This window comes from Manduca sexta, chromosome 21 (assembly GCF_014839805.1).
Source record: "Manduca sexta isolate Smith_Timp_Sample1 chromosome 21, JHU_Msex_v1.0, whole genome shotgun sequence".
Taxonomy (NCBI): domain Eukaryota; kingdom Metazoa; phylum Arthropoda; class Insecta; order Lepidoptera; family Sphingidae; genus Manduca; species Manduca sexta.
The window spans coordinates 11,809,473-11,823,540 of record NC_051135.1 but is presented as its reverse complement, the minus strand read 5'-3'; the positions used below and the strand labels follow the sequence as shown (position 1 = coordinate 11,823,540).

The 14,068-nt window shown below is 35.8% G+C and overlaps 2 protein-coding genes across 2 annotated transcripts; both read left to right on the top strand.

Moving 5' to 3' along the window:
• Positions 1 to 204: 204 nt before the first annotated feature.
• On the top strand, positions 205 to 7,591 carry LOC115440147 (T-complex protein 1 subunit alpha). Its single transcript, XM_030164338.2, has 10 exons — positions 205 to 393; positions 969 to 1,092; positions 1,249 to 1,366; positions 1,959 to 2,140; positions 2,471 to 2,735; positions 3,158 to 3,410; positions 3,598 to 3,688; positions 3,853 to 4,045; positions 5,585 to 5,725; positions 6,020 to 7,591. The coding sequence occupies exons 1-10, from the start codon at positions 321 to 323 to the stop codon at positions 6,245 to 6,247; spliced, it is 1,668 nt and encodes a 555-aa protein (XP_030020198.1). The 5' UTR covers positions 205 to 320; the 3' UTR covers positions 6,248 to 7,591.
• Positions 7,592 to 8,455: 864 nt separating this feature from the next.
• Positions 8,456 to 10,334, top strand: LOC115440148 (valacyclovir hydrolase-like). Its single transcript, XM_030164340.2, has 5 exons — positions 8,456 to 8,605; positions 8,671 to 8,928; positions 9,137 to 9,290; positions 9,433 to 9,688; positions 10,116 to 10,334. Exons 1-5 carry the CDS (start codon positions 8,474 to 8,476, stop codon positions 10,204 to 10,206), a joined length of 891 nt encoding a protein of 296 aa, XP_030020200.1. The 5' UTR covers positions 8,456 to 8,473; the 3' UTR covers positions 10,207 to 10,334.
• Positions 10,335 to 14,068: the final 3,734 nt, after the last annotated feature.

Genomic DNA, 14,068 nt, shown 5'->3' with positions numbered 1-14,068 from the left:
GTCCTATATAGTTTGGAAAATTCATTCTATAGTCCCATCCAAAGTAGTTTAATACTGTGCATTAAGCGCCCAGTTTTTCTTATTTCCTCGTTTTATATTTTGTATTACTTAACGGTCTCAGTTCTCAAAGACTCTATATTGACTCTACCAAAAATAACTACCTTTTAGATATTCTACCACAATCTACCAATTTGCGTGGGCAACAAATGCCGAAGCTGTCATTTTAATTTTTGGTGTTGCAACCCTGTGAGCTCCTTCCAGAAACAAAAAAGTGTGACGGGCGATTATTTTACGATTTTTGTGTTGAATAAACAAGAAAAATGTCGACAATCGCCGCGCCTTTGTCCGTAGCGGGGACTAGATCCTCGGGAGCACCAGTGAGGACCCAAAACGGTAATGTTTATGTGAAAATGTCTACATCGTAACCGTACCCCCGGCAGATCACATGCGTCGGGGCTTATGGTTATACTTTTGTGAATAACTTCAAAAATACTTATAATAATGTTTCAAACACATAATAATTATCTTAAAAACCATCGAAATAAGCTTTTAGAGTGTAAATATTGTATAAATTTCATTATTTTATGCTCTAACTAACCTATCCCTTGTTAGTCATACTACCGTCTATGCTATAGCAGAAAGTTTTTATGTTTTGTTATAATTTGCATAGTGTATGAATTAGTCTTAATCTATTCCATAACCTGTAGTAAATTTTTTGTAGTTTTGATATTGGAAAATATCTGGGCATAGACGTAAAGTAGTATTAAAAATTCCCACGCACTTTATTGTAATAGTATTTTATATTCTTTTATTAATTTTGCTCGTATGTTTAAACTGTATTTTGTCTTACTATCATAACATTTAACTTCAGTATATACACATTACATTGTATGACTAACAAATCTATTCAGTATAGCCAAGTATACTGTCCAAAGTGATAATGGAGGCCTATTATCTTTAACCTACAGTAATGGCGGCTGCAGCCATAGCGAACATAGTGAAGAGCTCTCTAGGACCTGTGGGTCTCGACAAAATGCTGGTAGATGACATCGGAGATGTTACAGTCACAAACGATGGTGCTACCATTCTCAAGTAAGTTTAAATAATTGTATTTAAAGCTGAATTGTATCAACAAAAGCAATTTGATGGTGAAGTGGGCTTGAAAGTATTTTTTATCAGTATAATTAATTTGTAACAAAAAATATTATTTTTATTATCATACAATTTAGATTCATAATTGTTGAACAGAATGCTGGAGGTAGAACACCCAGCTGCAAAAGTACTGGTGGAGCTTGCCCAACTGCAGGATGAGGAAGTTGGTGATGGCACCACATCAGTTGTCATTATTGCTGCTGAATTGCTCAAGGTAACTATTATAAAATGTTACTTATCAAATAAATAAAATAAAATTATGTTTTGATTATAGACATATTTAATTTGAAGTAATATTGTGGAGGTGTAATATCTGTAATATTGATGTGAACTAATTAAAATCCATTATAAAGATAACATTTTGCTGGCTCAATATTACAAGGTTCTATAATATATTTGATGTGCAATATATACAGCGATTTTATAGTTGTTTTGGAACTGATAATTTTTAACTCAATCAATAATAGAGTTTAAAAGAAAAACAATCTAATAGAATAAAAATATTTTTTATAAACATTAAAACTAATGAATAATCAATGAGAACTTGTAATGCAACTAAATCTCAAATTCTACTAAGATCACTACAATTTGATCATCGTGACCCAGAAATTGTATGATTGGATGTAGTAATGTCTAAAACTAATGATTATATTTAAAAAATTATTTTCCTTCTAGAAATTCTGGTCTCTGAGAGCTAAGAGTATAATTCATCCAGTAATATAAAAAAAATTATTATATAGTATATAATATTTTTTTTATATAGTATTACAACAACTTTATATAACGTATTGTAATATTTTTTATAGAACGCAGATGAACTAGTCAAGAACAAAATTCACCCAACAAGCATAATCTCTGGCTACCGTCTGGCTTGCAAGGAAGCTGTTAAATACATTCAGGACAACCTTACAGTGACAGTGGAATCTCTCGGCAGAGTCTCCATCATCAATACTGCAAAGACAACCATGTCATCTAAACTTATTGGAGCGTATCCTTTTAAAAAATTAAAACATTGTAACAGGACATATGTCTGTAGGCTCTGGAGTAACATATTGAATTGGGACAGCCATTGTCTCTAAAGTTTCTTTTATTTTTTATTCTTAAAATGATTAAAGTATTCAAGATGTTTCCCTATTTCCGTAGTATTGGGATTATGATCTCATAAAGTAAATTAATTAGGGATCTTCTAAGATTATTAGTGTTATATTTAGACTGCAGACTTAGCAATGTTTTCTGACTATATTGTTTGAAAATTTATATAAGAATATAAATTAACCACTACTTACACACAAATAGTTTCCTTAATACCATCAATCAGTGACGCAGACTTCTTCTCCGAGATGGTGGTAGATGCTGCACAGGCCATCAAGACCCTAGACCCCAGAGGCAACCCCATGTACCCCATTAAGGCTGTGAACATCCTCAAGGCGCACGGACGCAGTGCCCGCGAGAGCGTCTTAGTCAAAGGTTATGCACTCAACTGCACGGTGGCATCACAAGCGATGCCCAAAAAGATCCTCAACGCCAAGATCGCGTGCCTTGACTTCTCGCTGCAGAAGACCAAGATGAAGCTTGGTGTTCAGGTAAAAACTTTATTACTATTTCTATAGCAGAAAGTTGTTATCAAGCTGGTTTTACATAAATAAAAACTTTGGGGATATAACAGTATTATCTGTGGGCATTTTGTCTTAACGTCTGTGACTGAGCACCAAACTACCATGCAACAGTGGCGAAAGGTCTATATAAGCCGATTCCTACCGGCTTCCCTTTACGTTAAATCTAATTATCATTAGAATCATTTGCAGATCACATTTATTCATATTAGAACCTATATGTTGGGTCAGGTTCACTTTCGGAAATTTCACCTTTCGTCACTGCCATGCAGTGCTTTGCAATTTAAACTTCTAGATTTTGTTACCACTATAGTTTGTATAAACTTATCTCTCAGCATCAACGTGTTTGGTCACCTCATTAAGTGTTATAAAAAAAAACTTAATTATATTAGGTATTAATAAGTGACCCAGAGAAGCTAGAAGCCATCCGCGCCCGTGAGCTGGACATCACAAAGGAGCGTCTACAGAAGATCCTTGCTACTGGCGTGAATGTGATCCTCTGCACTGGTGGTATCGATGACCTCTGCCTCAAATACTTTGTGGAGGCGGGCGCGATGGGCGTCAGGAGGTGCAAAAAGGCTGACCTGAAGAGGATCGCGAAGGCCACCGGAGCTACATTCTTGACTTCATTAACTAATATGGATGGTAAGATTTGAGTGATATATTTTGAATTGTTTCTTTGTATTTCAAGTGTTCAAATCAATCATCAATTGCCTACATTTACAGTCATTGGTGGTTTGAGGATCACCAGTCACGCTTTTTATACTTCTATATTATAATGAGCATGTGTGAGTTTTTGCTAAAATCTAATCAAGATTATGTTTTATTTTAGGTGAGGAAGTCTTCGAGCCCAGCATGATTGGTGAGGCTGCTGAAGTCGTACAGGAACAGATCTGTGATGACCAGCTCATTTTGATCAAGGGGTGAGTTTTTATAAACTGATTTTGTAACATACATTTTGGGTGTTTGTTTTAAAGGAGGTTTGGCTTGGATTATTCTTATTTGGCTGACAGGCAGTCTGAGTATGGATGTAAATACATTTCTAATTCGTTAGTTACTTAGCACTATAATGTTGTTGTGTCGGCAGCCCGTCGGCGCGCACGGCGGCGTCGATCATCCTGCGCGGGCCGACGGACGCGTACTGCGACGAGATGGAGCGGTCGGCGCACGACGCGCTGTGCGCGGTGCGGCGCGTGCTGGAGTCGGGCCGCCTGGCGCCCGGCGGCGGCGCCGTCGAGGCCGCGCTCTCCATCTACCTCGAGAACTTCGCCACCACGCTGGTCAGTACTACTTTAACGATAGCGAATGTATAAACGGGATAATCTCTAGCATTTACGCCTCAGTCACGAAAGAACTTAACTTAAATTTAACTTAACTTTAACTTAAATTTTATGTACATCTTATATTGATTTGTCTGAATAAAGGGCTTCATTCATTCATGAAAGAGGCTTAGCGGCAAGCTTCATAGCAAACGGCAAGGTTCCCGTGAATAGCAGTACACCACTAAATCACGGGCAACATAGCGGCATCTATGTACGTGACTCGGCCCTTAAAAGTTAAAAGCACCATTATGACATATCCCGTGCGTCTAAATTCGCGGACGTGTATAGCCAGCTACACGCAACCCATTTAATTATACCATGCGATAATATTTCATTTGTTTATAGACTTTCGGAAAGATCAAATGCCATTGTTTAACATTAACAAGTTATCAGATCATTAAAAATACAGAGTGTCTCGGAAAGTGTAAATGTACAAAAATGTAGTCGAATTTACTCATAGCAAATTTATATGCTAATATAGCTTTTTTCTAGGCTGCTTATTAAGTTTGCATCACAATATAATATAAGCATAGACATTTCCTTAATTTAGGATTTGAGATGTATTCTTGTCATGATATAGTATTGTACGAATATATCAAAGATATACAGGTGTTTCTAAAATGTATAATAATATTTAAAGCATGTTAAAGGTAACTGATTTGTAGCCTATTTTTAAAAACACTGCAGCTTCGTATTTAAGTTTGTAGATTATGGTTTAGGATATTTCTCAAATAAAAATTACATTCTTACTTACTTACATGAGAAATATGTTAATCATAATATAACTAACCACCTTTTAAAGCATATCACTGTTGTAAATGACAGCTTCCCGTGATTCTTTTTTTTCTATTGGTTATATTTTTAGGGAGGTTAGAATATAACCAATATCTTACATAAAAAATCATGTTATTGAAATATCAATCAATCCATGCCTCCAATTGAAATACAATATGTGATAATATAGATAATAAATGTACAATCTACCATAAATGGTATTGTAATCTTTGTATTGATATTTGGCTGTTAAAATTACAACCTTTTTACTGCAAATTGATTGATGGTATAAAGATATAAAGTTATAATTGATGGCACAATGAAAGGCGGGCGAAGGACAATTTAATAATAAACAAATTGTAATAGCTACATTGTATGTTTAAAACCTCTTGGAAATCTTTTATTACTTTATTTTTATTTATTTAAATATATAACATTTCGAACAATGCAGCCTGACAGTAATGTGGATCTCCCAAACAGTGACGACTTTGAAGATAGGATAATCGTTTGGTACCTCGCGCTATACGAGGGATACCGAGCGGTCCCTTATTTGTAGACATCTTTCTTTAGGTCATCATCCTGATAAGTAATAAGCATCTTACGATTTTTAAAATCGGAGGTCCCTCTGCTCCCGCCCTGAGCCTCGCGTCTGTTAAACTCGCCACTGCTTCTAAAACACTTTTCCAGTGATCATTTTTTACGAAGATATTGTTATGATTCCAGAGCTCACGCGAACAGCTAGCGATCGCGGCGTTCGCGCAGTCTCTCCTAGTGATACCAAAGACGTTAGCGGTGAACGCGGCGCGGGACGCCACCGACCTAGTCGCCAAGCTGCGCGCCTACCACAACTCATCACAAACTAAGGTAGCTATCGTTCTGTACCACTACATTACACAATGCCTCCCAAAACAAAGAGTGCTTAGTGACCATCAAATGCAATTAGTCTATTTTCCGTGAGCTAGTGCTATCAAGTTCAAGTCGACCTATTGATGAGAATATTGACCAGTATTTGGCTTGGCCATTTTGTATAAGCATGTTGTTAAAGCAGTTATCAGTTTTATAATAATCAAAGGTTTTATGGCAACAAGTTGACAATGTCTGATTGGAGACTAATTCTTCTAGTTTTACACATTATCACACTACCGTTCTACCTCTCAGGTCGAGCACGCCAACCTCAAATGGGTAGGTCTGGACTTAACGGAAGGTGTCTTGCGCGACAACCTCGCCGCTGGCGTCCTGGAGCCCGCCATCTCCAAGATCAAGTCCCTCAAGTTCGCCACCGAAGCGGCCATCACGATCCTGCGCATTGACGACATGATCAAACTGGACCCCGAACCCAAGTCCAAGAGTTACGAAGACGCGTGCCACGCCGGCGAACTTGATTAATTGATATACAGTAATGCAAAGGAAACGCGGGGCACTCTGTAACATAGGGTAATATCGCTTTGGGAGACAACCCCAGTATAGGAATACTAAACAGTTGCAAATTGTTCGTCCATTTTATATTGTACATCGATGTGTACAAATTAAATTGGTTAATAAATACATTATACATATATACAGAATACAAAACATTATTACCCCATTCTTTGTACCATAGTTAAAAATACTAAATTGTCTATCGCCTCGATGTGGACCAAACTAGTGAATATTAGGAACTAACTGCGGTCTTAAACTATGGTCAATTTGGTAATTTTAATTCGTAACCCAAAGCGTTAAGAGCTATTAAAATGATTTTAACATAGTTGGTTATGTGCTAGATTCATACTTTAATACGAATGCATGAGGTGCCTGATTGTTAGGATTAACGAGTATATGACCGTCACAATCTTTGTTAGCAAATGTCGCCGGAGCTGAGGTAATGAACCGTAGTAAAAGAGCGTGCATTGTAATCGCGCGATACCGATTACAGTAAAATTGGGGAGGATTATTATAAAAAAATCAAATATTATTTGCTCTTGCGCAGGTTATTTTAATAAACTAATGTATCATAATAAAAACAAGGGGCTAAACATCTTACAAGTTTTTAAGATAACTGGCTATCAAATTCTATCTTTTGGCATTTAGTTTTTCTGAATGCACATCTCTGGAATTGATAAATATTGACCATCGATATCACCGGATCGATTGCAAATAGACGAATCAGAATAAAACTTACCACATTCAGTTGTTACTTATTTTGATTGACCTATTTCTGGGGTTCCATTCGAAGAATTATTTGAGATTGTGAATTAATTTTAGACTGTACGTCAATTATGGAATATCAATATAAATAACAGTAATTTGAACCCAGTTTTACTGTAAATGCATTCTAAATGGCAATTGTTTTCTGCGCTATTTAACTCTTAACTTAGAATGTGGATAAAATATCGCACGGGAACAAACAGTCCGCGCTAGCCTTATGACATTGTTGGTCAGTAAACAAGCATTTACAATCAAGCGTTACGCTGAAAGCCTAGATAAAAAAATTGTTATTAATTTACAAAGTATGACAGATTGCTACAATACTGAAATAATAAAAAAATACAGTTGGCTCTTATTACTTTGCAGAAAAAATGTGCTTTAATTTTAAATAAGTATTACACTCACATAAAATATCTGCAGGGTAGATTTTCAAGTTAGAAGTTTCTGTATTTATTTTAACCAAATGGTTTATTTGCTTTTAACAATCGCTAGTTTATTTGCTAGGGCGTGTAATGCGTCACAATAATTAATAAAATTTTAATAATATTGTTTGTTTTATTTTGAGGTTCTGATCATTTTGATTTGCCGTAAACCCAAGCTGGTAACGAGCGCTACAATAAATAAAAAATCGAAATCGAAATCCATAAAAAATTAAAAAAAGAATGCCGACAGAACGTAAGGGTCATTTTTTTTTACGTACACACATCACACATTTATGTGTGTTCCGTCCCATAATGTGATAGGGAGCGAACCTATCGCCAAATCGAACAACACTTCCCGACTCCCGTGTGATACTAAGCAAAAAAAAACAAATAACACTGCCCGACCCGGAATTCAAAAGGGAAAAGAGATAGTTTTGTGAAGATTCGCGCAAGAGGCTGTTCAAATATTACGTAACGTATTTTGTCTTGTAAAACGCTACGATGCGGCAAAGTGCTTCGTACAAAGCGTTATGTAACATTGTTTTTATTTTAAAACAATAACAAAGGAATTTTCGCGACTTTCCGGTATTTTGCGTAAAATAATTGTGAATATTACAAAAAAAAATGACACTTTAGAGTCACATATTTTTTGTAGAGGAGGGGGGGCGTGCAGGAATACGTTACGCGGCGTTACATGATGGGGTGGAGGGGGTCAAAAATTGCGTTACGTAATACTTGAACGGCCCCCAATGTGAAGGTACTGTATGTCGCCAACCATGACTAACTTCAAAGCGGCTATCTTTGAACGCCCGTTTTTTTTATCCACCTTAGTTCCGTAGAACTCGGGTCGGGCGACTCTTAAATGACTAAGCTGCAATAAGCACTAAATAACAGATGCTAATTTTAAGAATTATTATCTACTAATCAACATTAAACATGCCGACGCTAAAATGCATTTACAGCCATGATAACAAATTTTCGTAAATATCACTTTATGTAACATTAAATGACAGTATCCTTTGATAAATTAACGCAACAGGGCTTGTATTTGTTCAATATGTATAGAATATTATCAAAGGTTCACAAAGTGACTAAATTTAATTCTAACCCGTTCTTTTCAACATCATGCATCCCACAGGTAAAAAGCATTAGTTTTGAATAGAATTCTGAATTAGATTTGGTATTTTAAACTTAATTTCACAGGAAGAAAAAATTAAAGTTGGTAAATATAATATAAATTATATAAAAGTGGGTACCGGACCTCACAATGTATTATGTATGCCTGGAATATTTGGTACGATATGGACAGACTTCAAAGCTCAAATAGAGGGATTCGACAGAAACAAATTCACAGTAATTACTTGGGACCCTCCCGGATACGGCAAAAGTAGACCACCTGAGAAAGAATTCACTTTGGATTTTTTAGAGTGTGACGCTGACTACGCATACAATTTTATGAAGGTACGTATAAAAGCTAGCGTTGACTAGAGTATTTATTGTGATACGCACATGCTAGACAAGCGAAAGATCGATAACAATTTAGCAACTAGCCACCTAAGTATAACTTTAAGCTATTCAGTATTAAAGCAAACTGTTTCGTCGTCAACCGCCGTCGTCGTCGTGGTTCGTCTAACCATAATAAACCATATTTTATTCTTTTTATTTTTAGGCACTGAAAATTGAGAAGTACTCGGTACTGGGCTGGAGTGCTGGCGGCACCACGAGTGTTATCCATGCAGCTAAATATCCCGATGCAATGCGAAAACTAGTGATTTGGGGAACCAGTTCGTTCATACTACCACATGAACTTAAAAATTATAAAAGTAAATCCAAATAATTTACGCATCAATTTTAAAAAGTTTTTATTTTATGCGTTAGGCCTACTTATTATAGTGAATGGTAATATTTTCAACAACAATCTCTATTTAATTTTAAAATTAACTTCCCGATTTCTAATTATTACAGACATGAATATTATGAGCAATTGGTCCAAAAGCTCATATCAGGCGATGACAGCTATTTACGGAGAAGAAAACTTTGCAAAATACTTTTCAAAATTTGTTGATGCTGCAGTTGGAATATACAACAAGAAAAACGGCAACTTTTGCGTAGAGTGTTTGCCGGATATTAAATGCCCAACTTTCATTTTACACGGCAAACAAGACCAATTACTCGACAAATTTCATGCGTCATATTTCAATAAGTATATCGCAGAATCGAGGTAATTATCCATTAATTAAAATTTAGTATTACTTATACGATAGTTTGCTTCATTTCGTGGCTGCTTGGTCTAAGGTTTCTAAATGTATGTAGAAATTATAAACAAAGATCCTACTGACACATAACTATCTTTTGATTCGAAATTTCCTTATCGTTCTCATTTGTGACGACGACTGACGAATAACAACATGGCATGTAAAAATAGGCATCCGTTAATATCTACAGACACCTAAGTATCTCGCAAATACTAGATAGCACGATAGCATAATATTAAAGCATCATGATAGGAACTCCTAGTCAGCGCTCGTGGGAAACTAGAAGCTAAGGCCTAAGAGAATATTATGCCTCACGTAGACTTTATAGTGCCTTATAATATAGATATATATGTACCTAAAGTATTATTTTCTCAACATTTTTCTGTTTTCTAGGTCTTACATCTATCCAGAGGGAAAACACAATATTCACATTAAATATGCAGAAGACTTTAATAAGCGAGTACAAGAATTCCTTCTTGAATAAAATAATTACTTATTTGTTTAGTAATTGGTGTTTAGAATTCCTGTTTTATGTGGAACGACCCTGTTCCATATTTTGTAGTACTTTTATTTTGTCTAATAAAATCCAACTGTTAATCCATGTAATTAATATAAAGGTCGTTTTCTGGGTTTTACGTTAGCTCAGCAGAAAGCATTGTTGACAAATAAGTAGATAGATAGTTAAAATAATCATCGCGATCCATACCTAAAAACTCATAAAATATAATATTTTTGATTTGGCGCCATTGACGTATATTCTATACTAGCTTTTGCCCGCGGCTCCGCCCGCGTTATGAAGTTTTTCGGGCTAAAGTTTTCCGTTATAAAAGTCACTATATATTTTCCCGCCTATGTTCTTCCTAGCGTCTCAAACTGTATCCATACCAAATTTCATCTTAATACGTTGGCTAGTTTTTGAGTTTAACACGTTCAGGCAGACAGATGCAGCGGGGGACTTTGTTTTATAATATATTTTTGTAGAACTTTTTAAGAAGAGCAATCCCGTCATACATCATTGTTGCATAACTTTAATCGTTTACGCAGCGCACGCAACGGAAGCTCTCAAAATTAATAAATTTTCCCCGTTTCATTACTGCTCCGCTCCTATTGGTCATAGCGTGATGATATATAGCCTATAGCACTCCACAAACAAAGGGCTATAAAACACAAAAATATTTTTTGTATTTGAACAGGTAGTTCCTGAGATTAGCGCGTTCAAACAAACAAACAAACAAACTCTTCAGCTTTATATAATAGTATAGAAGTATAGATTTGGCGCCCATTTCCACCAATCGACGCGCTAAACGAATAGATCCGTACTATGATAATAATATGATTATATCGGAATGTTTTTTTTTCTCAAGTATCGGAATGTTATGCGCTGGGAAAAGGTGTTCAAGACATTAATAATGTTACCAGCCTTATCCAACGAGCTAATCGCTAATAATTAAGTACATGATTATAAAGAAACTAAATAGGTAAATATGCATATTTCCGTATCTACTTATGCCTAATAAAATTGTTTATTTTTCATGTCTGTACATTATATATTTTTGTGTAAAAATAACTAGCGAAACACGAGAACTAATGGAACGTATAAATAAAAATTCAAAATTTCTGTCAGTTTACTAAAAAATTCGTTGGCGTATCACGCATTATTTTGTGTACCATATTAGTGACAGGCCCCAGGCGACACGCGTTTGTGTTAAGAGATGTATAACAGCCTAGATAGATGTAAGTCCACGCCGACGACGTTTTGGCACAGCCAGTCATTAAATAAACATCCAAAAATAAAATAATGCCATGTTATATGGCATTATCCAATGATATTTTGAAGTAATACCTAAATGCGTTCAAATTAAAATTTCGGAATCTTTTTAATTTTCAATTTCGTGGACTGTCAGGAAATATTTGCTTAGATAGATACAATACAACACTGTTTGAAAAATCAGTTAGGCCGGCGATCATAACTGTGGCGAAAATCACGAGATGAGACAACTCGCTGGACATCTTTTTTCTTCATCGTTCTGGCTAAAAAAAAACGACTTAGACATTACTTTGGAATTAGGAAAGCTGCTGTGCTAATCTAACTCTATTATTATGGTAAATTTTATTACCTAGAAAAATCCTCGATTATGAATAACGAAAAACTAAAGATCTCCGGTAAATTTGTATGGCTGCCTACACTGATATTATCAAAAAGCCAGAACACAGGTTTAAAAACTAGAATAGATAATCTTCGTTTACCAAAATGCATATAAAAATAAAATATTTAATTTCACCGCTCTTGAAAATAAATAGAAACATCTCAAAGGTATTTCTATCGTCTTCATCTCCTAGTGATACCAAAGACGTTAGCGGTGAACGCGGCGCGGGACGCCACCGACCTAGTCGCCAAGCTGCGCGCCTATCACAACTCATCACAAACTAAGGTAGCTATCGTTGTACCACTACATTACACAATGCCTCGCAAAACAAAGAGCGATTAGTGACATTCAAATGCAATTAGTCTATTTCCCGTGAGCTGGTGCTATCAAGTTGAAGTCGACCTATTGATGAGAATATTGACCAGACCATGGCTTGACCATTATAATAAGAATGTAGTTTTGTTTTTTTTTATTGCTTTGAATGACGAGAGGAACTTGCCGATCGCCTGATGGTAAGCGATACGACCGCCTATAAACAGTAGAAACGCTATCCGAATTATAAAGTATTGTTTGGTATCCCACTGCGCTCGCTATCCTAAGACATAACATGTTAAGTCTCATTATGTCCAATAATTATACTGGCTTCAATGTCCTTCAAACCAGATCACAACAGTGATTACACACTGCAGCTTGGGGGTTAAAGCATCTGTCAGTTTCTAGTCAATCTGAATGAACTAGTTGACAATGTCTGATTGGAGACTAATTCTTCTAGTTTTACACATTATCACAGTACCGTTTTACCTCTCAGATCGAGCACGCCAACCTTAAATGGGTAGGTTTGGACTTAACGGAAGGTGTCTTGCGCGACAACCTCGCCGCTGGCGTCCTGGAGCCCGCCATCTCCAAGATCAAGTCCCTCAAGTTCACCACGAAGCGGCCATCACGATCCTGCGCATTGACGACATGATCAAACTGGACCCCAAACCCAAGTCCAAGAGTTACGAAGACGCGTGAATATTAGGAACTAACCGCGGTCTTAAACTATGGTCAATTTGGTAATTTTAATTCGTAACCCAAAGCGTTAAGAGCTATTAAAATGATTTTAACATAGTTGGTTATGTGCTAGATTCATACTTTAATACGAATGCATGAGGTGCCTGATTGTTAGGATTAACGAGTATATGACCGTCACAATCTTTGTTTGCAAATGTCGCCGGAGCTGAGGTAATGAAGCGCAGTAAAAGAGCGTGCATTGTAATCGCGCGATACTGATTACAGTAAAATTGGGGAGGATTATTATAAAAAAATCAAACATTTAACTGCCTATCAAATTCTATCTTTTGGCATTTAGTTTTTCTGAATGCACATCTCTGGAATTGATAAATATTGACCATCGATATCACCGGATCGATTGCAAATAGACGAATCAGAATAAAACTTACCACATTCAGTTGTTACTTATTTTGATTGACCTATTTCTGGGGTTCCATTCGAAGAATTATTTGAGATTGTGAATTAATTTTACACTGTACGTCAATTATGGAATATCAATATAAATAACAGTAATTTGAACCCAGTTTTACTGTAAATGCATTCTAAATGGCAATTGTTTTCTGCGCTATTTAACTCTTAACTTATAAAGTGATCAAAAATATCGCTCGGGAATAAACAATGCGCGCTAGCCTTATGACATTGTTGGTCAGTAAACAAGCATTTACAATCAATCAAGCGTTACGCTGAAAGCCTAGAAAAAAATTGTTATTAATTTACAAAGTATGACAGATTGCTACAATGCTGAAATAATAAAAAAAATACAGTTGACCCTTATTACTTTGCAGAAAAATTTGTGCTTTAATTTTAAACAAGTATTACACCCACATAAAATATCTGCAGGGTAGATTTTCAAGTTAGAAGTTTCTGTATTTATTTTAACCAAATGGTTTATTTGCTTTTAACAATCGCTAGTTTATTTGCTAGGGCGTGTAATGCGTCACAATAATTAATAAAATTTTAATAATATTGTTTGTTCTATTTTGAAGTGCTGATCATTTTTTTTTTGCCGTAAACCCAAGCTGGTAATGAGCGGGTAGAATAAATGCGAATACCATAGAAAAAATAAAAACATAATGCCGACAGAACCCAAGGGCCATTTTTTTTATACACAAACACATCATGCATTTATCCCCGATAGAGTATGCA